Here is a 25,170-nt window from a genome sequence, read left to right on the forward strand (position 1 = left end):
AGGAGTGACGTATGTTCCGCGTCTTCTCTCGGGTTAGTCGGCGCCTGGCTCCAGTTTGTCCGCCGCGTAGGAGATGAACGCGCCCCCGGCCTTCGAGTCCTTCCTCCTTTTTGAAGGGGAGAAGAAGATCACCATCACCAAAGACACTAAGGTGCCCAACGCCTGCCTCTTCACGCTCAACAAAGAGGACCACACGCTGGGCAACATCATCAGGTCGTAAGTACGAGCCCGCGCGCGGCCCGCGCGGTCTGCGCGTGTCAGTACTTCAAATGCAGTGTGGGTCGCGTGCCACGAGCCGCGTCACTTAGAGGCTACGGACCCATTGTCCGTTTGAATGTTTGCTCAACTAGTTTCCAAATAACGTAGAAATTAAGGGGAACAATTTTTCATGTCAGAAACGGAGAAGCTTAATTGTTTAAAATGTATCACTTCTCTTGAACCACCGCAGGGTGTTTAATCAGTTCATCCGGACACCGCGTCTGTTGGGAGAAACGTCTCGTCACTCATCACAGTGGCCACTTGGATGAGTGGTCGTCCTCACTGGCTGCAGGTGTCCCCACCCTTATAAACAATACAGTACTGCAGGTGTCGCCACCCTTACAAACAATACACTGGCTGCAGGTGTCCCCACCCTCATAAACAATACAGTACTGCAGGTGTCCCCACCCTTACAAACAATACACTGGCTGCAGGTGTCCCCACCCTTACAAACAATACACTGGCTGCAGGTGTCCCCACCCTTATAAACAATACACTGGCTGCAGGTGTCCCCACCCTTATAAACAATACAGTACTGCAGGTGTCGCCACCCTTATAAACAATACACTGGCTGCAGGTGTCCCCACCCTTATAAACAATACACTGGCTGCAGGTGTCCCCACCCTTATAAACAATACAGTACTGCAGGTGTCCCCACCCTTACAAACAATACACTGGCTGCAGGTGTCCCCACCCTTATAAACAATACAGTACTGCAGGTGTCGCCACCCTTACAAACAATACACTGGCTGCAGGTGTCCCCACCCTCATAAACAATACAGTACTGCAGGTGTCCCCACCCTTACAAACAATACACTGGCTGCAGGTGTCCCCACCCTTACAAACAATACACTGGCTGCAGGTGTCCCCACCCTTATAAACAATACAGTGACTGCAGGTGTCCCCACCCTTATAAACAATACAGTGGTTGCAGGTGTCCCCACCCTTAGATACAGCACAGCTGCTTAACGACCTAGCCATCACCATCTTACAGTGCTGTGATCACAACTATTCCCCAGTCCTCTGTGGATAGTACACGTTGTAACTCTAGTTAATGGTCACGTCAATTTGCATATGAAACTGATCGTTGGTTTGGGTCGTTACGCCACTGTATTGTTTATAAGGGTGGGGACACCTGCAGTCACTGTATTGTTTATAAGGGTGGGTCACCTGCAGTCACTGTATTGTTTATAAGGGTGGGGACACCTGCAGTACTGTATTGTTTATAAGGGTGGGACACCTGCAGTCACTGTATTGTTTATAAGGGTGGGGACACCTGCAGCCACTGTATTGTTTATATGGGTGGGGACACCTGCAGTCACTGTGTTGTTTATAAGGGTGGGGACACCTGCAGCCACTGTATTGTTTATAAGGGTGTAGACACCTGCAGTCACTGTAGTGTTTATAAGGGTGGGGACACCTGCAGCCACTGTATTGTTTATAAGGGTGGGGACACCTGCAGTCACTGTGTTGTTTATAAGGGTGGGGACACCTGCAGCCACTGTATTGTTTATAAGGGTGTAGACACCTGCAGCCACTGTATTGTTTATAAGGGTGGGGACACTTGCAGTACTGTATTGTTTATAAGGGTGGGGACACCTGCAGTACTGTAGTGTTTATAAGGGTGGGGACACCTGCAGTACTGTAGTGTTTATAAGGGTGGGACACCTGCAGCCACTGTATTGTTTATAAGGGTGGGGACACTTGCAGTACTGTATTGTTTATAAGGGTGGGACACCTGCAGCCACTGTATTGTTTATAAGGGTGGGGACACTTGCAGTACTGTATTGTTTATAAGGGTGGGGACACCTGCAGCCACCGTATTGTTTATAAGGGTGGGGACACCTGCAGTACTGTATTGTTTATAAGGGTGGGGACACTTGCAGTACTGTAGTGTTTATAAGGGTGGGGCCACCTGCAGTACTGTAGTGTTTATAAGGGTGGGACACCTGCAGCCACTGTATTGTTTATAAGGGTGGGGACACTTGCAGTACTGTATTGTTTATAAGGGTGGGGACACCTGCAGTACTGTAGTGTTTATAAGGGTGGGACACCTGCAGCCACTGTATTGTTTATAAGGGTGGGGACACTTGCAGTACTGTATTGTTTATAAGGGTGGGGACACCTGCAGTACTGTATTGTTTATAAGGGTGGGGACACCTGCAGTCAGTTGAGACTGAAGAGGTCACTTAGATGATGATGAAACATTTCTGTCCAGTTGAACTGATTCACCTCTCTGTGATTTCCATACCTGGATTATTGAACATGTGTCAAGACACTTCCCTTGAATTATATTTTGGAAATCATTGTCATCTATTATTCGATATTAACATCTTTGTCATACCCATGAAGAAGTAATGTGCCTGAAATCTGCCATCAAATATATGGAAAGTTCCAGAGTTGGATATCTCGTTTTTTTCCCCCATTTGATAGACATTTCCAAATGTGATAAAGCTTTTAAAATGGATATCAAAATATGTGTATTTAAATTCCAAATCTTGATGTCACATATTAACCAGTTATTTTAATGTAAAATGTCTGACCCAGTTTTAACTCATGTGCTGTTTTGGAAAAAAGCGCTAAGCTGAGTCCCTTGTGCTTTCTGTCGAGAAGTGTAAGACTATTGTTGACGATGTGCTGTAGTTCCATGTGTGACGTGCTAGTCCATAAAGAGGGGAACACTTTCTGTAGCGTTGACTGTGGTTATGTGTGATGGCAGGCAGCTCCTCAAAGACCCCCAGGTTCTCTTTGCTGGATATAAAGTTCCTCATCCTCTAGAGCACAAGATTGTGATCCGGGTCCAGACCACGCCAGACTACAGCCCACAGGTAGACACTGGGCTAAATCTTTACTTTTATTCATTTTCTAAAGTTCTTATCATATTTTTAATGTACTGTTCTACACTTGTGAGCTTAGAACTGCCACAGTCATGGTGACAGTGGCAGCTTAGTTTTGGGTTGTATGTGTCTATAACCATGCGATGATCCTACATACACATTTAAATGGTGAAATCTTTCCTGTACCCAGGAGGCGTTTACCAATGCCATCACAGATCTGATTAGTGAGCTGTCTCTCCTCGAGGAGCGCTTCAGAGTGGCCATCAAGGACAAGCAGGAGGGAATCGAGTGAAGCCAGCATCAGCTTCCTATATTTCTACAAACATTACACCCTTTACCATGGAAATGTCTCTCCTATTGTAGCTCCTGTATCTCCTCTCAGATCGTAGCTGTACGCAACAGTTCAATTTGTGTGCTCCATAACATCATGGTGACATGGGCAGCATTCTCAAAATTCTAACCAACCATGGAGCAGGACTGCGGGGCCAACATGGCTGACATTGGAAACCAGAATGGCCACTTGGTTTTAAATCTCTTGCTGGTTGGTTGTAATGCACACATGTCGTCACCTGAGTGAAATGTGGCTGGTACCAGCACACCTGCAACAGGATCAGGTCAAACTTTGGAGCGTAGCTTGTTTGCGTGAATGTGAGCTACTATCAATCCTCAATTAAATTATCTTTACTAAAGATATATTTTAGTGACTCTTCTCTTTTCTAAGGTGGTGAACACCAAGGTTCCTAGTTTGCTGGAGAAAATGTAAACAAAGGTCATTGTAGCTAATTAGAAGGCAATTGTACCATTCATTTAAAAAACATGAGTACATAGCACATCTGTATCTTAGATAGGCTGGTGGATCATAACGTATAATGTAATATAGCAACACAATGGTTTAGGAGAGAGTGGCTCTGTGTTCTGGCTCTTGTTCCAGACCTGAACTCAGTATAGGCTGAGCTTTAGACTTTAAGTTAATTCAATGAATGACGTATTGATTTCCTGTTGATTAATGCTCAATACTGGAGTTGGCTGAGGGATTGATGTCACATAATTGGGAAATCTCTTGAAGCATTAAGAAAAAAAAAAGGTCAGGATGCAGTTTTTCTGGGACTGTGCATTGCAGTGATGCAGTATCTTGACTCAAAAACAGTAGTACTGTGTTGTCCAAAGAAATATACTTTCCTTAAATGTCCCTCTGTGGGAGTGTCTTGTAAACTCACTTCAGAGGCAAGTTTACACCAAGGTGTCACAGAGATGGACAAATCCATCATGACTCGTTGAGAGCATGTTAAAAAAAACACACCTAGCTGCTATACCAGCAATGAGTAGCCAACACCATGGAGGGGGTTCAAGTGGGACCCCAACCACTTGACCAATATTCATCAAAAACAGGGATATTAAATACAATACTAGTGTATTTAACAACCTCACTAGTTTCTGGCACAACATGTAGCTGAAACTATGGTGACGACCAGTGAGGTGTGGTGAGGTGAGGTCAGTGGCTGCTGGGTAGGCAGGGGGCACATTCACACATCCACATTACATCCTCTCTAATGTTTTATAACAACCTGACCCTTCTTCATTCTTCCAACTGCCACAGAATTCTAGAATATTGTGCCCCCTGGCTGAACTACACTCCAAATGAAAACCTAAACAACAATATTGTCCAAGTATATATGAAGTACTTTTTTCTTGTTTTATATGGCGTTTGATGGCTGTGAGATGACTAAGTAACACCACTGCCTTCCTGAGATTTCCCAAACCATGGTGGTCGTCATTGGGTTCACTACAAACAGCAGTTATGGGATACTAATTGTACATATTGTTAAAACATTATCTGAAAAGAACACAAACGCAACACAAAGAAACATTTGTGGTAAAAATGTGTAGTTTGGTATATGTAAAATACACAAATACATATATTTAAATGATGTACCATTCCATTAATTCATGTCCAGTATTATGAAGTATAATAAAATGACTGATAGCAGAACTGAGAGTGAATTCATGCAAATAAACTGGGTGCTGAGGTGACAGACCGGTGACATCATATGTATTGAGGTCACCTGTAGATCAATTAAAAACACTCGTTTTTGGACAACACGTGAAAGTAGCAGTTAGTCACTTAGGGCGTGCTGTTACCCAACACCATGTAGAAGCAAACGCATAAGATACAGTGTCATCAGCATATTAGGAGACAAACGTATAAGATACAGTGTCATCAGCATATTAGGAGACAAACGTATAAGATACAGTGTCATCAGCATATTAGGAGACAAACGCATAAGATGCAGTGTCATCAGCATATTAGGAGACAGATGGTGAGAAGGTAAATATACAGTGCATCCGGAAAGTATTCACACCCCTTCACTTTCCCCACATTTTGTTATGTTACAGCCTTATTCCAAAATTGATTAAATTCATTTTTTCTCTCATCAATCTACACACAATACCCCATAATGACAAAGCGAAAAAGGTTTTGTAGAAATGTTTGCAAATGTATTAAAAATAAAAAACTGAAATATTGCATGTACATAAGTATTCACACCCTTTACTCAGTACTTGGTTGAGGCACCCTTGGCAGCGATTACAGCCTCAAGTCTTCTTGGGTATGAAGCTACAAGCTTGGCACACCTATATTTGGGGTGTTTCTCCCATTCTTCTCTGCAGATCCTCTCGAGCTCTGTAAGGTTAGATGGGGAGCGTTGCTGCACACCTATTTTCAGGTCTTTCCAGAGATGTTCAATGGGTTTCAAGTCTGGGCTCTGGCTGGGCCACTCAAGGACATTCACAGACTTGTCCCGAAGCCACTCCTTCGTTGTCTTGGCTGTGTGCTTAGGGTCGTTGTCGTGTTGAAAGGTTGAAACCTTCGCCCCAGTCTGAGGTCCTGAGTGCTCTGGAGCAGGTTTTCATCAAGGATCTCTCTGTACTTTGCTCCATTCATCTTTCCCTCGATCCTGACTAGTCTCCCAGTTCCTGCCGCTGAAGAACATCCCCACAGCATGATGCTGCCACCACCATGCTCCACTGTAGGGATGGTATTAGCAAGGTGATGAGAGGTGCCTGGTTTCCTCCAGACGTGACGTTTGACATTCAGGCCAAAGAGTTCAATCTTGGTTTCATCAGACCAGAGAATCTTGTTTCTCATGGTCTGAGAGTCCTTTAGGTGCTTTCTGGCAAACTCCAAGCGGGCTGTCATGTGCCTTTTACTGAGCAGAGGCCTCCGTCTGGCCACTCTACCATAAAGGCCTGATTGGTGGAGTGCTGCAGAGATGGTTGTCCTTCTGGAAGGTTCTCCCATCCCCACAGAGGAACGCTGGAGCTCTGTCAGAGTGACCATCGGGTTCTTGGTTCCCCTCCCTGACCAAGGCCCTTCTCCCCCGATTGCTCAGTTTGGCTGGGCGGCCAGCTCTAGGAAGAGTCCTGGTGGATCCAAACTTCTTCCATTTACGAATGATGGAGACCACTGTGCTCTTCGGGACCTTCAAAGCTGTAGAAATTTCTTTGTACCCTTCCCCAGATCTGTGCCTCGATACAATCCTGTCTCGGAGGTCCACAGACAATTGCTTTGACCTCATGGCTTGGTTTCTGCTCTGACATGCACTGTCAACAGTGGGACCTTATATAGACAGGTGTGTGCCTTTTCAAATCATGTCCAATCAATTGAATTTACTACAGGTGGACTCCAATCAAGATGTAGAAACATCTCAAGGATGATCAGTGGAAACAGGATGAACCTGAGCTCAATTTTGAGTGTCATAGCAAAGGGTGTGAATACTTATGTACATGCAATATTTCAGTTTTTTATTTTTAATAAATTTGCAAAAATTTCTACAAAACCTTTTTCACTTTGTCATTATGAGGTATTGTGTGTAGATTGATGAGAAAAAAAAAGGAATTTATTCCATTTTGGAATAAGGCTGTAACATAACAAAATGTGGGGAAAGTGAAGGGGTGTGAATACTTTCCGGATGCACTGTATATCCAGTGTACAACATCTCAATTACACTGCAAAAGTTTTCTCCAAAACCCCAAAAGTGTAGCGCTTCCAGAAATAAGGAATATTCGATGGTATCAAATGCCTTATAAAAATCAAGAAATAACACACAACTATCCATATCAATTAAGTCTCGATAATCAAGCATATCAAGCAAGAGCCTAGTATGGTTACGTATACTTCTACCTTTTATAAAGGCTGATTGACATTCATCGACTATTAATCAATCAATTAGCATAAACATGTGCCAACAGTTTGTAATCATTACCTAATAAGGTTATCGGTCTCCAATTGTCTAATGAACGTTTATCTTTGTTGGGTTTCGGGATTAGGGTGATAATGCCTTGCTTCCTAGTGGGAGGAAGTTTTTTGTTTTTTTGCTGAAATACATTCAAAAAGGCATTATAGAGCAGTTCTTTTATATCCCTCCAAAAGAAAGAAAGTGTAGAACTCCAGGGTTAAACCGTCAAGTCCTGGTGACTTCCCAGTAGACATCTGCAGAATTGCTCTATCCAACTCTTCAATCTTAAGCTTATCCTCTATATGTTGTTTGAATTCATCATCCATCATTTTATTAAATTCTCTAATTTTTTCAAAACGCAACAGAAAATTTTCCTTGGAAAAGTTGGATTTGTACAGGTTACTATAGAAAGCTCTAATTTCCTCATTTACTTGGTCTTGCTTTTCAGTAGTAACACCATTTATAAGCAACTTCTGAATTTTCTTTTGGGTTTGTCTTTGTTTTTCCAGACTAAAGAAATATGATGAATTTTTTCCCCCTTCAATCCATCGCACTCTTGAACGGATAAATGCCCCCTTCGCTTTTTCCAAATATATATTATCCAATTGGGATTGGAGATTGTTTAATTTAGCTTGTTCCTCCAATGATAATTCAGTTTTGTAACATAATCTGTTAATATCACTTACAATGTCTCGCTGTTTCTGCTTTTTAAGTTTAGAAGAGCATTTACGTCTTTTAATCGCTAGCTGTCTAACTTTAAATTTGAACCACTCCCATTTACTCAAGGAGGACATTTCCAGTTCAGCAATTTCTTAACCAGTTGTTTGGCTTCTGTGCAAAAATCTGCATCTTCCAAAAGGTTATTATTGAATTTCCAGATAGAGCTAAGGTTCGACCCATTCCTACACAACAAAAAGGACAACGAGGTTACACAATGATCAGTTAGAGGTGAAGCAGAGATTTCACACTTAGAGACCTCATTGACCAAAGTATTTGAGATCAACCAATAATTGATCCTTGAACACTGGCCATTATTAGATGCATTAAACCAGGTATATGGAGTAGTAGTAGGATTTTTCATTCTCCAATAATTAGTCAAACTTGCTTTTGTGACCAATTCGACTATGATTTCATGGTGTGGTTAAGTCTATGGAAGTTGAGTCTGTTGGAAATTGTAAACGTTTCAGTGGATAACAGGTTTGTATCTTTTCCCTTCATTTTTATGCTGTTTTGCACGTTGAGCTGTTCTGTTGTCCTCATGTGAGTGTGTGCTGAAACTGGTGTCCTGCTGCCATTCTGGGCCAGGTCTCTTGTAAAAGAGATTTTAATCTCAATGGGACTAACCTGGTTAAATAAAGGTAAATGAAAAATAAAACAATTATGACATTGTCCCTTTGATGGAAGACAGTCAAACCAGAGACCAGGACCCATATTAAAGTCTCCTCCCATTCTGATTTCATCAGTTGTGTAAGACACTTTCCATTCCTCCAACAACTTACCCACTCAGGGATGCAAATACATGTTTGTTCTGGGTTTCTCTGTTGTACCCATATACACATAACAAAATATAGTTTACCTCATTCATTTCCAACACCAGCATGAGCCAATGACCATTAATATCACTTCTGTGGTTAATTACACTTCCAGGGAGCCTGATTAGCAATATCATTAGGCCAGCCCAATGTGATGTCCCATGACTAAAGGAAACGGAGTCTCCCCACTGCCCTTTCCAGAATTTTCTGTCTGTCTCCACTGAATGAGTTTCTTGCAAGAACACACAATTTGTCCTTTGCTCCTTACAAAGAAGAAAAGTTGCCTACGCTTCGTATTATTTTTCAACCCCCTAGTATTTAACATATCAAATTAAACATTTAACCTTTAAGAAACGGGCAAAAGATTTAAGGATGCGCAGGAATGAGTGGTTAGCCCTTATCAGACATGTTTAGAGCAATAGCCTCACATTCCATCTGAACAAAGTGAACAATCTAACAACATCAGCATACCTGTTTAGAACCAAGGCACCCACCCTAAAACCATTTATTCAGGGCCTACTCGTCGGTTGTCAGTCAGTGCGCAGCCTTCCTTCAGGGAAGCACTCTTCCCCTTTCTCCTGGCGTCCCGAACCCACGGCCACAGTTCGGTACGAGCCTCCTGATCTGGTCTGGAGAAATCTTCTTTGAAGCGTACGTGCATCTCGCTGCAAACTCTCGCATCTCTCCATCTCTTCCAGACATCAGTGGTATATCTGGTCAGGTAGTGTCATGCCCGAGTCTGACTTGCATGGTTGAGCACTAGCAGTTACTGTGCCTTTAAGAAGGGCGGGGAGCAGTGTGATTTACGGCAGGGTGAAAAGTGTCGTGAGTTGATGTTGGTGAAGTAAAGGTTTTAAACGGGGCTCTCGGTGTGGTCATTGACTGAACATAATATTTGGCGAACGAGGACGGCTGGCTTGGTTCTGTCGCCGCCGCCACCTTTCCTACCCGTTCCTGGTGACCCAGCTGTTCCCTGGGACCGGTGGATATCGTTGTTTGATGACTCTTTACTGGCTCTGGGGCCTTGGGGTTTAGCAGCAGGAGCTAGGAAGTGTGCGCTCTTGCGGCACTGCCTCGGTCAGGAGGGGCAACCTATTTTCGCTACACTCTCGGTGGCGGATGACGCCTACGCTGCGGCTACCAACGCACTACAGTCCCATTTCAGCTCAGGAAGGAGCCGACACATGCACCGGTTTGAGTTTCGTCAGAGAGCCCAGAAGTCTGGTGAGTCAGTGGGCCAGTTTGTCTCTGTCTTACGTGGGCTAGCAAAGCATTGTGACTTCGGGGCTTTGGAGGGTGGACTTATAGTTGATCAGCTAATAGAGAAAACGTCTTGTGCTCAGCTGGGGGAAAGACTGTTACTCGAACCAGACTCCATGACATTATCTGACGCTATAGTGACTGGGGAGCAGTTGGAAACGGCTCTGCTGGAAGCGCACAAGTTCTCTCACGCTGTGCAGGAGCCTGTGACGTCACTGCTACAGGCAGTTCACCGCTTAAACGCGTCTCTGCTTAAAGTACCTACTGTTGCCCAGGAGACGGCAGGGGCGGCTGACATGGACAGTGACAGGTTTGATGTGCAAAGAGTGGCAGACAGGGGGTCTAAGGAGAGTGGGCCCAAGCGTTGTACTAACTGTGGCTCCACAAAGCACGTATCTCGGGACAAATCATGTCCTGCCCAGGGCAAACGCTGTCATCACTGCAACAAGAGGAATCACTTTGCACGCTGGTGCCGCTCCCCCCCCCCCTGCAGACCCACAGGCTGCTGCAGTTCCTATCAACACAGTTCAGAGCCAGCGGGCCTCATTCAGCCACTGCACATGCCTTGTGGGCGGAGCTTACATACCGCTCCTTGTTGACACGGGGGCAAAGGTGTCACTCATGAACAAACCCACACATGACCGGCTTTTCCGTCACGTGCCCCTGGAAGCGGTAGCCAACTCCTTGTCGGGCTACGGCCACGCCCCCATCACCATTTTGGGAGTAGTCTGCCTTCCCGTGGAGTATAATCACCAGTGCGTCCCTGAAACCAGGTTCTACATCACACAGAAAAGGGCTAACATCATGGGGCTAGACTTGTTCCATGCCCTGGACTTTACACTGACTGACGCTGTGGGCCTGCGTGTCCTGCAGGTCTCCACCTCCTGGCCTGAACGTTACCCAGAACTGTTCGGAGGACTGGGCTGCATGTCTGAGTTTGTGCACCAGCCTACTTTGGACTCACCAGTCCGCCTGGTAATCCAGCCACTATGATGCATTCCCCTGGCCCTCCGAGATGGGGTGGAAGAGGAGATACACCGCCTGGTGAAGGAGGACATCATCGAACCAGTCAATGCCTCACCCTGGATTTCCAACCTGGTGATAGCCAAGAAGCGGGGTGGTGGACTGCGCCTCTGCGTGGATCTGACGGATGTCAACAAAACCATCATCCCGACAAATACCCCCTCCCCACAGCTGAGGAGCTGACTAGCCATTTCCATGGCTCCACAGTTTTCAGCAAAATGGATTTACGCCACGGCTACCTGCAGGTTCCTCTGGCACCAGCCAGCATGGACCTGACAGCTTTCGTCTCACATGTGGGGGTGTTCAGATACAAGCGCATGGCTTTCGGGCTGTCATCAGCCCCAAGCTGTTTTCAGAAAATAATGTCAAATAGAAACAGAGAACATCCAAACCAACCAACAAGAATGGCCACAAATAACCCTAGAAGAAACAAAAACAGCAATACAGGAGTCCAGTAACTGGAAAGCCCCTGGTAATGACAGGATAGCGAACTTCTGGATCAAGAACTTACCATCTTTACACCAAGACCTGACAAACGCCTACAATGGATGCATCAGCAACCCAGAAACCTGCCCTGAATGGCTCACAACTGGTACCACCTACCTACCTTCCAAAACAGAAGACACCAAAAACCCTAAAAACTATCGTCCCATCACATGTTTCCCTACAACCTACAAGATCTTAACATCCATCATCACCGGGAGAGTTTACAAACACCTGGAAGAAAACAACCTACTTCCCATAGAACAAAACAGGTGTTGAAAAGGGAGCTATGGCTGCAGAGACCAGCTTTGAATAAACAAGGCCATCATCAAGGAAGTAAAAACGAGGAAGAAAAATCTGACAACAGCCTGGATAGACTATAAGAAGGCGTTCGACTCTGTACCCCATGACTGGGTACTAAAATGTCTTGACATCTACAAAATATCACCAATCCTTATCCAGTTCCAAACAGCAAATATGGACCAGTGGAAAACAGCCCTTGTTCTAAAATACACAGACGGGACGCTACATTCAAGGCAGCTCAACATCAATAGCGGCATATTTCAAGGTGACTCTCTTTCTCCTCCCCTCTTCTGCATAGCTCTTACTCCACTATCCTCCCTCCTGAACAACACCAGCTATGGTTATACTACAGGTTCATGCACTACTAACCATCTAGTCTACGTGGATGACCTGAAAACCTTTACCAAGAATGACCAAGAACAAACTGGACTTTTGGCCACCGTGAAAGGCTTCAGTGATGACATAAAAATGGAGTTCGGACAAGACAAATGTGCCAAAGCTACATTCAAAAAAGGAAAATGTACCACCACCGAAAACATCCACACTGACCTAGACACCACCATCCAAGACCTAGAACAAGAATGGAAACATACAAATACCTGGGAGTGAATGAAGGGGACGGGATACAACATGCCAAAATGAAAGAAAAGATCAGAAAGGAGTACTACCGAAGAATACGAATGGTAACAAAATCCCAACTCAATGCATCCAACCGAATGGAAGCCATCAACACCCTGGCTACACCCGTCGTAACTTACAGCTTCAACATCGTCGACTGGAAACTAGAAGAGATCAGGAAACTAGACAGAAAAACAAGAAAAATACTCACCTTAGAGAGGATGCACCACCCAAAATCAGATGTGGATAGATTGTACCTCCCCAGAACCGAGGGTGGCAGGGGTCTAATCCAACTGGAAACTGCCTACAAAACAACAACAATAGGCCTAGATACTTACCTTAACACCAAAAATGACCCCCTTCTCATGATTGCGAGAGAGCATGAAAAACAAAACAAAAAGTACTCCGTAGCTAACCAAGCCGCAATGTTCAGAAGAGAGCTCCACCTCCCTGAAACACCGCAACCTGAAAATGAAGCTCCAACCATCCACGCCTGAAAAGTCAAACAAAAAGCAAAGTGTCCAAGAAGAAATGAAAGAAACATGGGGAGGAAAACAAATGCACGGGCAATACCCAAAAAGAGTAGGGGAGAAAGATGTAGACCCACATATGACCAACCAATGGCTCAAACCAGCTGGGCTGAAATCCCAAACGGAGGACTTTATCATCACTGCCCAAGACCAGACCATCAAGACCAGTTACTACCGAGCAAAATCCTCAAAGATCGCACAGACCCAGTGTGCAGGATATGTTGTCAATGATTAATGAAACGGTATTCTAATAGTATGGTCGAGACTTTTTTCTTGTTTGATTAATGATAAGGTGTTCTAATTGTCTGTCCCAGACTTTTTTCTTATTTGATTAATGATAAGGTATTCTAATGGTCTGGTCCAGTCTTTTTTCTCATTTGATTAATGATAAGGTATTCTAATGGTCTGGTCCAGTCTTTTTTCTCATTTGATTAATGATAAGGTGTTCTAATTGTCTGTCCCAGACTTTTTTCTTATTTGATTAATGATAAGGTATTCTAATGGTCTGGTCCAGACTTTTCTCTTAATTGATTAATGATAAGGTATTCTAATGGTCTGGTCCAGTCTTTTTTCTCATTTGATTAATGATAAGGTATTCTAATGGTCTGGTCCAGACTTTTCTCTTAATTGATTAATGATAAGGTGTTCTAATGGTCTGGTCCAGACTTTTTTCTCATTTGATTAATGATAAGGTATTCTAATGGTCTGGTCCAGACTTTTTTCTTATTTGATTAATGATAAGGTATTCTAATGGTCTGGTCCAGACTTTTTTCTCATTTGATTAATGATAAGGTGTTCTAATTGTCTGTCCCAGACTTTATTCTTATTTGATTAATGATAAGGTGTTCTAATTGTCTGTCCCAGACTTTTTTCTCATTTGATTAATGATAAGGTATTCTAATGGTCTGGTCCAGACTTTTCTCTTAATTGATTAATGATAAGGTATTCTAATGGTCTGGTCCAGACTTTTTTCTCATTTGATTAATGATAAGGTATTCTAATGGTCTGGTCCAGACTTTTCTCTTAATTGATTAATGATAAGGTATTCTAATGGTCTGGTCCAGACTTTTTTCTCATTTGATTAATGATAAGGTATTCTAATGGTCTGGTCCAGACTTTTTTCTCATTTGATTAATGATAAGGTGTTCTAATTGTCTGTCCCAGACTTTTTTCTTATTTGATTAATGATAAGGTGTTCTAATTGTCTGTCCCAGACTTTTTTCTCATTTGATTAATGATAAGGTATTCTAATGGTCTGGTCCAGACTTTTCTCTTAATTGATTAATGATAAGGTATTCTAATGGTCTGGTCCAGTCTTTTTTCTCATTTGATTAATGATAAGGTATTCTAATGGTCTGGTCCAGACTTTTCTCTTAATTGATTAATGATAAGGTATTCTAATGGTCTGGTCCAGTCTTTTTTCTCATTTGATTAATGATAAGGTATTCGAATGGTCTGGTCCAGACTTTTCTCTTAATTGATTAATGATAAGGTATTCTAATGATCTGGTCCAGACTTTTCTCTTAATTGATTAAGATCCTCGGGTTCAACTGCGTTATTGCTCACCATTTTTTCCAGTGCGTCAGCACGCTCGTTGATTATGGAGGATAGCGTGGAGAGTCCTGTGGGATTGACAGCTTCATTTCGAGAATCAGGTTCACCTTTCTTTGGTGCAGGAGGTTTGCTAGGAGTTGTAGGGAGAGTCGAGAGGGTGAAATCGCCATCGTCTTCAAACTGCTGAGTTGGAGGGTTTAGCACTGTAGTTGTGGATTTCCATGACAGCATTTCCAACTCTCCTTTCATTTCTCAGTGTTTGGCATGGTTGTTTTGGGCATTCAAAGTAGTCAGATGATCTTAGATATATGTCAGAGTAAAATAACGCAAACAGCTGTTTAGCCAAGTTCTATGAAAATGTCAGCGGAGCTCTATAAAGTTGGACTAGTGAGTTGGACTAGTGAGTTGGACTAGTGAGTCGTCATCTTGCAATGTGACTGCTGCTACGACCTACGTCTACTAACCAACCAATAGAATTGGAGCAGGAAATGACACACTGATCAACGCCACGCAGAATCTTTGCTGGCGCTGTTAACCTCTGTGACCCAAATGCGATGGATTCAGCAAAACGAGCAAAACGAGCTGCGGTGACTATTGAAAGGACTCGATTCCTGCTTGGCGTCATGTTGCGCCACCAGCGGCATAGCGTGATTACGCGTGTTGATGCGGCACGCGCGCTGATGACGATTGGACGGTTTGGAGACAAAGCAAGAGAGACTAGATTGAGATGGTTTGGACATGTGTGGAGGAGAGATGCTGAGTATATTGGGAGAAGGATGCTGAATATGGAGCTGCCAGGGAAGAGGAGAAGAGGAAGGCCAAAGAGGAGGTTTATGGATGTGGGGAGGGAGGACATGCAGGTGGCTGGTGTGACAGAGGAAGATGCAGAGGACAAGAAGAGATGGAAACGGATGATCCGCTGTGGCGCCCCCTAATGGGAGCAGCTGAAATAGTAGTAGTAGTAGTAGTAGTAGTAGTGTAGTAGAACATAGCAAAAAACATTGCAGCAAAAACATTAGTTTTTGCAGCACAAACGCTACACTAATGATTGACATTTTATTCAGGTGATTACATGAGGTGCCGGCTTCACGGAGGCTCTGGTATGCGCTGTGTTAGTGTGGTAAAGAAAAGAGAGAGACGGAGTCTTGTTTTACATATACAGCCATGCGCTAATGCCTCTCTAATGTGTCCATGTGTCCCGTCCGTGTGAGGGAAATCATTCGGTCAGATATAGAAATATCTAGTGTGACGGTCTCGTCTGGTGATGGTGTTCATGTAGAGGGTAGAGGGAAGAACAGCTAACGGGCCTCGTCTGGTGATGGTGTTCATATAGAGGGTAGAGGGAAGAACAGCTAACGGGCCTCGTCTGGTGATGGTGTTCATGTAGAGGGTAGGGGGAAGAACAGCTAACGGGCCTCGTCTGGTGATGGTGTTCATATAGAGGGTAGGGGGAAGAACAGCTAACGGGCCTCGTCTGGTGATGGTGTTCATATAGAGGGTAGGGGGAAGAACAGCTAACGGGCCTCATCTGGTGATGGTGTTCATGTAGAGGGTAGAGGGAAGAACAGCTAACGGGCCTCGTCTGGTGATGGTGTTCATGTAGAGGGTAGAGGGAAGAACAGCTAACGGGCCTCGTCTGGTGATGGTGTTCATATAGAGGGTAGGGGGCAGAACAGCTAACGGGCCTCGTCTGGTGATGGTGTTCATGTAGAGGGTAGGGGGCAGAACAGCTAACGGGCCTCGTCTGGTGATGGTGTTCATGTAGAGGGTAGAGGGAAGAACAGCTAACGGGCCTCGTCTGGTGATGGTGTTCATGTAGAGGGTAGGGGGCAGAACAACTAACGGGCCTCGTCTGGTGATGGTGTTCATATAGAGGGTAGGGGGCAGAACAGCTAACGGGCCTCGTCTGGTGATGGTGTTCATGTAGAGGGTAGAGGGCAGAACAGCTAACGGGCCTCGTCTGGTGATGGTGTTCATGTAGAGGGTAGAGGGAAGAACAGCTAACGGGCCTCGTCTGGTGATGGTGTTCATGTAGAGGGTAGAGGGCAGAACAGCTAACGGGCCTCGTCTGGTGATGGTGTTCATGTAGAGGGTAGAGGGAAGAACAGCTAACGGGCCTCGTCTGGTGATGGTGTTCATGTAGAGGGTAGGGGGCAGAACAGCTAACGGGCCTCGTCTGGTGATGGTGTTCATGTAGAGGGTAGGGGGCAGAACAGCTAACGGGCCTCGTCTGGTGATGGTGTTCATGTAGAGGGTAGGGGGCAGAACAACTAACGGGCCTCGTCTGGTGATGGTGTTCATATAGAGGGTAGGGGGCAGAACAGCTAACGGGCCTCGTCTGGTGATGGTGTTCATGTAGAGGGTAGGGGGCAGAACAGCTAACGGGCCTCGTCTGGTGATGGTGTTCATGTAGAGGGTAGAGGGAAGAACAGCTAACGGGCCTCGTCTGGTGATGGTGTTCATGTAGAGGGTAGAGGGAAGAACAGCTAACGGGCCTCGTCTGGTGATGGTGTTCATATAGAGGGTAGGGGGAAGAACAGCTAACGGGCCTCGTCTGGTGATGGTGTTCATATAGAGGGTAGGGGGCAGAACAGCTAACGGGCCTCGTCTGGTGATGGTGTTCATGTAGAGGGTAGAGGGAAGAACAGCTAACGGGCCTCGTCTGGTGATGGTGTTCATGTAGAGGGTAGAGGGAAGAACAGCTAACGGGCCTCATCTGGTGATGGTGTTCATATAGAGGGTAGGGGGCAGAACAGCTAACGGGCCTCGTCTGGTGATGGTGTTCATGTAGAGGGTAGAGGGAAGAACAGCTAACGGGCCTCGTCTGGTGATGGTGTTCATGTAGAGGGTAGAGGGAAGAACAGCTAACGGGCCTCATCTGGTGATGGTGTTCATATAGAGGGTAGGGGGCAGAACAGCTAACGGGCCTCGTCTGGTGATGGTGTTCATATAGAGGGTAGGGGGCAGAACAGCTAACGGGCCTCGTCTGGTGATGGTGTTCATATAGAGGGTAGGGGGCAGAACAGCTAACGGGCCTCGTCTGGTGATGGTGTTCATATAGAGGGTAGGGGGCAGAACAGCTAACGGGGAATGAAAGGTCCTTGTAGAAAGTAACACAACCTCTGATAAAGCTTTGCTGCAACAATAAGATGGCTACACAATGGCTGGTAAAACAGGATTTTACTGATGAGGCTGAAGCGTAACATCTAGCACACCGGCCTGCAGGGGAAATACATGAAGCCATGTGACTCTAATCTTAAACAGCCTCTTCCTCTTCATCTTCCTCACTGGCTCTCTGCTCTCTGAGCTTCCATTGCACGCTGCATCTTCTCTACCATCCAGGGAGGGACGGAGAAAGGCTTTAATTCATCCATCTTCAGATCTGGACAATCTCTGTCACACAGACACACAGCCCGTTACCATGGACACTTTACCAGGACTTAACCTGCTTAACAGCAACAGACACGCAGGGTTTATCACCCATAGTGCATTGCTGTAGAGACAGTATTCCAGACTTACCTATATTCGTCACTGCGAGCCAAGTCTTGGATGTCTTCTTCTATCAGCAGGTAGGCCTACACACACACACACACACACACACATAGGTAAACAGGTCAGCTCTACTCTACTGTGTTACCCCAATAAAAACACGTATACATATATTCACATTCGTACACATATATACATACACATATAATCATATATGTACACATATATATTAATATACGTACACATTCATATATGTACACATATATTCATAGATGTACACATACATACGTACAAATATATGTACACATATATACATACACACATATTCATATATGTACACATATGTTCGTATACATACACATATATTCACATACGTACACATTCATGTACGTACACATATTGATATACTTGCACATATATTCATATATGTACATATATACGTACACATATATTCATATATGTACATATAAATTACATACACATATATTCATATATGTACACATATACACTACCGTTCAAAAGTTTGGGATCACCCAAACAATTTCGTGTTTTCCATGAAAAGTCACACTTATTCACCACCATATGTTGTGAAATGAATAGAAAATAGAGTCAAGACACTGACAAGGTTAGAAATAATGATTTGTATTTGAAATAAGATTTTTTTTACATCAAACTTTGCTTTCGTCAAAGAATCCTCCATTTGCAGCAATTACAGCATTGCAGACCTTTGGCATTCTAGCTGTTAATTTGTTGAGGTAATCTGGAGAAATTGCACCCCACGCTTCCAGAAGCAGCTCCCACAAGTTGGATTGGTTGGATGGGCACTTCTTTGAGCAGATTGAGTTTCTGGAGCATCACATTTGTGGGGTCAATTAAACGCTCAAAATGGCCAGAAAAAGAGAACTTTCATCTGAAACTCGACAGTCTATTCTTGTTCTTAGAAATGAAGGCTATTCCATGCGAGAAATTGCTAAGAAATTGAAGATTTCCTACACCGGTGTGTACTACTCCCTTCAGAGGACAGCACAAACAGGCTCTAACAGGTACTATTTAATGAAGATGCCAGTTGGGGACCTGTGAGGCGTCTGTTTCTCAAACTAGAGACTCTAATGTACTTATCTTCTTGCTCAGTTGTGCAACGCGGCCTCCCACTTCTTTTTCTACTCTGGTTAGAGCCTGTTTGTGCTGTCCTCTGAAGGGAGTAGTACACACCGGTGTAGGAAATCTTCAATTTCTTAGCAATTTCTCGCATGGAATAGCCTTCATTTCTAAGAACAAGAATAGACTGTCGAGTTTCAGATGAAAGTTCTCTTTTTCTGGCCATTTTGAGCGTTTAATTGACCCCACAAATGTGATGCTCCAGAAACTCAATCTGCTCAAAGAAGTGCCCATCCAACCAATCCAACTTGTGGGAGCTGCTTCTGGAAGCGTGGGGTGCAATTTCTCCAGATTACCTCAACAAATTAACAGCTAGAATGCCAAAGGTCTGCAATGCTGTAATTGCTGCAAATGGAGGATTCTTTGACGAAAGCAAAGTTTGATGTAAAAAAAATCTTATTTCAAATACAAATCATTATTTCTAACCTTGTCAATGTCTTTACTCTATTTTCTATTCATTTCACAACATATGGTGGTGAATAAGTGTGACTTTTCATGGAAAACACAAAATTGTTTGGGTGATCCCAAACTTTTGAACGGTAGTGTATACATACACATACAGTGTATCCGGAAAGTATTCACACACCTTCACTTTCCCCACATTTTGTTATGTTACAGCCTTATTCCAAAATGGATTAAATTCCTTTTGTGTCTCATCAATCTACACACAATACCCCATAATGACAAAGTGAAAAAGGTTTTGTAGAAATTTTTGCAAATTTATTAAAAATAAAAAACTGAAATATTGCATGTACATAAGTATTCACACCCTTTGCTATGACAATCAAAATTGAGCTCAGGTTCATCCTGTTTCCACTGATCATCCTTGAGGTGTTTCTACATCTTGATTGGAGTCCACATGTAATAAATTCAATTAATTGGACATGATTTGGAAAGGCCCACACCTGTCTATATAAGGTCCCACTGTTGACAGTGCATGTCAGAGCAGAAACCAAGCCATGAGGTCAAAGCAATTGTCTGTGGACCTCCGAAACAGGATTGTATCGAGGCACAGATCTGGGGAAGGGTACATAAAAATTTCTACAGCTTTGAAGGCCCCGAAGAGCACAGTGGTCTCCATCATTCGTAAATGGAAGAAGTTTGGATCCACCAGGACTCTTCCTAGAGCTGGCCGCCCAGCCAAACTGAGCAATCGGGGGAGAAGGGCCTTGGTCAGGGAAGTGACCAAGAACCCGATGGTCACTCTGACAGAGCTCCAGCGTTCCTCTGTGGAGATGGGAGAACCTTCCAGAAGGACAACCATCTCTGCAGCACTCCACTAATCAGGCCTTTATGATAGAGTGGCCAGACGGAGGCCTCTGCTCAGTAAAAGGCACATGACAGCCCGCTTGGAGTTTGCCAGAAAGCACCTAATAGTCCATGGGCCAGACGATATTTCGGTACACTCAAGGTGGCAAAACTTACTTATAATTTTTGAAAGGATCCATGTCTGTAGATGATATTTTGGTATGATAACCATTCCTGAGTGGCAGCTGTATCACAGTTATCAGCTCATGAAGTTAACCACCCGCTAAACTAAATTGCATTTTAGACGCTGGTGCATATCCTGGTTTAGCCTCATGGTCAGGACATTTTTCAATGTTCTATAATATTGTCTTTGGTATCATTTTAAAGGGGACCTTCTTAGCTTTCATTCAAGCCCTGTTGTGGATATTTCTCACAAATATAGAGGTCACTTGAGCTCTTCAACCCGTCAATAACACACATCTTTCTGCAATTTTCGCCTAAACTATATACTTTCTTTTAGCCCTGTGGCATCTAGGAATATCAGGGACACAAAACACAAAAACTGGAATACTCACAGGACTGTAAAGATTCAGGAAATGTATAATATACCCATACTATTTCATTGTGTGAGGTGATTGTGAGCCTTAAATGAGAACTAGACCAAAGCCAGTTAGGTCACAAACTGGTCTCTATACATTTGTTTAAATACACAATCAAAATACATGATAAAAAGGAATACCATAGTGAGGTAATGAACTATTTTAATATTTTAAACAACATTGACATTTACATATACTTAGTCAATGATACATGTAATCCCATATCATTAGTGGGTATATGTAATGGTAATGGGTAGGGTAATGGGTATATGTGAATATGGTTACATTATTGTTATCAAGCTCTGGGTAACCAAGTCCAGAATCAACATCCTGTGCATCAATAGACTACTACCACAGTAATACCATCAGAATCATCACACTGTCATTCATCAAACTGCTCGTTTCTCTCATCATCTGACTCCCCAAGTTCAAAGTCCAGTTCTGGACCATCCTGCTGTTTTTGGTTACTGCAGGTCTGTAACCTGCACATGTCTGTGCATGGAAGTCCATTTGACAGGCACATGCAGCTTGGCATTTTGCATGAATGCACACACTTGCATGTTAGCATTTCCAAGACCACATCTGGTGCAGGTGGGGAGCGCATCCAGTAAATGGCCAGCTTGCCTTCATCGTCTGTCCATCCATACTCAGTAGGGCTTGGCACCACAGGGTTAGCCTGCAGACAGCACTTCCATATTGCTGCCTGATAGTTGGCTCGTTGAACATGCATAAAGAGACAGTCTCTACATGGTGGCAGCTGGCTGGACTCAACCTCTCCCCTTTTGGTGCAGAAGAGCTGGTAACGCAGTTTGTTCACCTCAGCAGTGCTGCTATTAGCAACATACATCCGACAGGTGAACTGCTCAATTTTCTGGAACAGCTCATCACTCACATTCCATGTTCGTCCCAGTTGACTAAAAGTCTCTTGGCAGGAAGTGTGCTTTCTCACTATCTTCAGGGCATTCAGCTTCCCTCGACCAGCGAATGCACTGACAGTGTCGCAGCCTGTGAAGGCATGTAAGCCAATTAGGCTGTCACAGATGCTGTCTCCAAGTGAACTTGCCAGTTTGGTGATGTCGACAAACCGTGTGCGGTTCTGAGTCCCACACTTCTGGTAGATGGGACAGGTGATGTCCTTCTGGAAGCCAAGACAAAGCACCATGACATCAGTGTCCTCAGCTGTGATGATAACTGACTTTGAGCCCGCATTTGCTGCATGCAATGCATGCAGGAGCAGACGGGTGTCAGCTTCTTCATGTGTGGAGTGCAGTTCTGCTGCTTCCTCACACCCATCTTCTGTCAACTTGTAGCAGGTTTCCTCACAGGTCATGTACAACACCTTGCCATGCAGCATAGCTCTGTATCGTGGGAGTTTCCACTCTTCCACCAGAAACTTGATGAGACTGGTCTTGTTGGAGGAACTGCACAGAAATTTTCTCCACTGCTGGACGTGGTGTCCCCCTGCAAGATTCTTGTATTGGAGAGTGATGTCTCCACCCCGGTTCAGTCGTTCAGGCTGACTCTGCCACCTGTGCAAAGGTTTTGTTGTTGCCATTCATTTTTTGGACCAGGCTCATCCCATCAATGATGGAAGTAGATGGGATTGGGATGTCTTCTGCAGGAGATACATTCTTTTCAAGCTCTCTGGCAAGTGCAGCCTTGTTTGTTTTTCGTAAGGACCCATCAGCATTTGCCAGTGCCCATGGTAGTGGGCCCAATGGGTAGGCAAGGACATCCTTCAGATTCACCTTCCTGCTTTCAGCCACCAGGATCATGTGACTGAAAAGGTTTCTATCTGCCTTCAGAACCACATCCTGTGCTTTCTTTCCATGAGCTTGTTTTGTGCTGACATTGGAGAATGTTTTCAGACTTTGCTTGGTCATCTTGTAGTGGAATTTAACAGGTGGTGGGTCTGCATCTAACCTTGTTTGCTGGAATGCTTGGTAGGCCTCTTCTCCTTTCTCAAGAGCTCTCAAGAGATCTATGGTCACATCAGGTGGAGCCATGTTGCCAGTGGAGAGGCTAACCAAATCAATCTCATCAGGGGACATAGGATTGAGCCAGTTATTCTCCATAAGGTCCACGAGAGACTGGACATCTGCTTCATCTCTCTTGATCCTTGGACTCTGTAGATCTGGATGAGACCATTTGCACCTGCCTTGACCTGTCAGGTCTCTCAGCTGTCTGAGGTACATGCTTCTATACTCAGCTGTGAGATAATATTTGGTCACAGCTCCTGGCTTCAAGCTGAATCCCTTTGTCCCTCCAGCTGTTTGGGTGTCTTTGTTCACCGTTTCTTCTATAGCTTGGTCAACAGGGATTCGGCCAAAGGGATTGGTGGAGCCCAGTTGGACTGAGAAGCCTCCTTCCTTGAATTCTGTGTACACATCTGGGTGTGTGATGGGCAGCTCAGACATCTGGGCGTAGTAGTAGGGGAGGTAGCGTGCATAATTCATCCTGTCATAAGCAAAGCACCATGGGATCATTGCTCGAATGCTAGCCAAGTGTAGCATCCAGTCTCCCTCTCTGGATGCTCGGATGAGCCCCAACAAGATTTCAACCATGTCCAAATAGGACATCCAGAAGTTCGAGAGGCTGCCGTTTCCACCTCTAAGGAACTCACGGTAGACTTCAAATAGATCCATGATGCGTGTACAAGAGCTGTTCTCGAGGACCTCCTTCAAAGCATGTTGTGAGACTTCTTTCCCAAGGCTGTCAATGGTCTTCAGTGTCTCATTCAGGTGAACCATGTCATTCCTGTGAGTTTCTTCCAACCAGGACAGGAAACCATTCAAGGTCAGTCGCATGAGAGCCTCATACAGGAGCTTGTGTAGTCGCACTGCCCTGTTGTACTTGCGGCCATCCATAACACCAGCAATTGAGTCTTCTGCAATCATGCCAGACTCAATGCAGAGGTCTTTGAGTCCAGCATCTTGGAAACGCTTTCCTATTATTGCCAGCAGTGTGCAGATGGTGTGGAATACCCCAAGCCTAACGATGATATCATGGAACTTGTCATGGTGTTTCCATGTGATCTCGACAGCCTTCGCATACAGGGCTTGGTCAAAGACACAGACAATCTTCCTCAGGCCTAAGCACTGCATGATGCTCAGTGACTGGTTAAGCACCTCGTTGACAGTAGACATGTGTGTCGCTGGAGCATTGATGGTAGGCAGATAGCCTATATTGTTGGGGATGACCGTCATCTCTCCTCGAGTCAGGGTGTTGAAGCCTGTCCAGCTGCTGACTGACTGTTCTTCTTGTTGTGACATGCGTGCTAGGACCCAAAGAAGGTTTTCTCTCTGGCAAGCTTAGTATTGGCTGCAGTATCGGCATTTGACTTTTTGCTTTGTGGTGGCCCTACCCATTGTCCAGCATTGTAAGTTGGTAACATTGGTGGGGGTCCATCAATGCTTCTCTTCTTTGTTTTGGGAACAGTGGGCATGGGTTGGACAGGAAGTGGGTTGACTGGCTTTGCTTGCACAGCAATCCCATTGACTCTGTGAGATGTTCCCTCACCACTGACAGTTTCTTCAAGACGGTCGATATTGTCCCAGGCTAAAGTTGTGAATATGCCAGGATGGATGTTAGCTGGAAGGGCAATGCCACTCCCTGATGATGAGAGTTTCTGGAGACACAGGGCAGTGTTGATCTCTTCCATCTGTGAATAGGACACACTGTGACCAAGTCGGTTGAGGATGTTTATCAACTCTACATTTCCTGTCAACGATTTGACACTGAATGGCAGAACAATGTGCTTGGAAGGCTTGGTATTTCCACATGTCACTACATATACTATGTCATGGCCAAATGACTGCAGAAGGCACTGCACTCTCTGGGATGCATGATCAGGATCATTTGAGCCTGTGAGTAGAGAGTACAGGAAGATAATGAGCGACTCTGGAATGGTAGGACATTCTGCTTCTGGTTTGACTTCAGGCGGCCAGGTTTGAGGAACATCTTGACTTTTAATGTCTGCTCTCAATTTGATGGCTGCTTTGGCTATAACATCTTGTGCACTGACACTTTTCAGGGTCTGCAGC

The 25,170-nt window shown here is 44.6% G+C and overlaps 2 protein-coding genes across 3 annotated transcripts in view; one reads left to right on the forward strand and one right to left on the reverse strand.

Annotated features, from left to right (window-relative positions):
* Window position 1: 1 nt before the first annotated feature.
* polr2j (RNA polymerase II subunit J) lies at window positions 2–5,108 on the forward strand. 2 transcript variants are annotated; one of them, XM_056273828.1, is made up of 3 exons: window positions 2–213; window positions 2,978–3,086; window positions 3,286–5,108. In XM_056273828.1, exons 1-3 carry the CDS (start codon window positions 74–76, stop codon window positions 3,385–3,387), a joined length of 351 nt encoding a protein of 116 aa, XP_056129803.1. In that variant the 5' UTR covers window positions 2–73; the 3' UTR covers window positions 3,388–5,108. The 2 variants fall into 2 exon arrangements, with proteins under 2 accessions (XP_056129803.1, XP_056129802.1); XM_056273827.1 differs by having other exon boundaries at window positions 2–216; window positions 3,286–5,107.
* Window positions 5,109–17,798: 12,690 nt separating this feature from the next.
* LOC130107480 (deoxynucleotidyltransferase terminal-interacting protein 1) overlaps window positions 17,799–25,170 on the reverse strand; it is a 56,137-nt gene continuing 48,765 nt past the window's right edge. The window contains exons 12-13 of the mRNA XM_056274105.1: window positions 18,153–18,208; window positions 17,799–18,026 (exon numbers count right to left, since the gene is read on the reverse strand). Of these exons, the coding sequence (XP_056130080.1) occupies window positions 17,918–18,026; window positions 18,153–18,208 (165 nt within the window). The 3' untranslated portion in view covers window positions 17,799–17,917. The remainder of the gene's footprint in view (window positions 18,027–18,152; window positions 18,209–25,170) is intronic.

Source organism: Lampris incognitus, chromosome 2 (assembly GCF_029633865.1).
Source record: "Lampris incognitus isolate fLamInc1 chromosome 2, fLamInc1.hap2, whole genome shotgun sequence".
Classification (NCBI taxonomy): Eukaryota; Metazoa; Chordata; class Actinopteri; order Lampriformes; family Lampridae; genus Lampris; species Lampris incognitus.

What these genes read in the sequence shown, in the direction of transcription:
- polr2j (XM_056273827.1), top strand. Translation starts at nt 74, where the DNA reads ATGAACGCGCCCCCGGCCTTCGAGTCCTTCCTCCTTTTTGAAGGGGAG. An exon ending in CTGGGCAACATCATCAGGTC is followed by an intron (nt 217 to 2,977) that starts GTAAGTACGAGC and finishes GTGTGATGGCAG; the next exon opens with GCAGCTCCTCAAAGACCCCC. An exon ending in CGCCAGACTACAGCCCACAG is followed by an intron (nt 3,087 to 3,285) that starts GTAGACACTGGG and finishes TCCTGTACCCAG; the next exon opens with GAGGCGTTTACCAATGCCAT.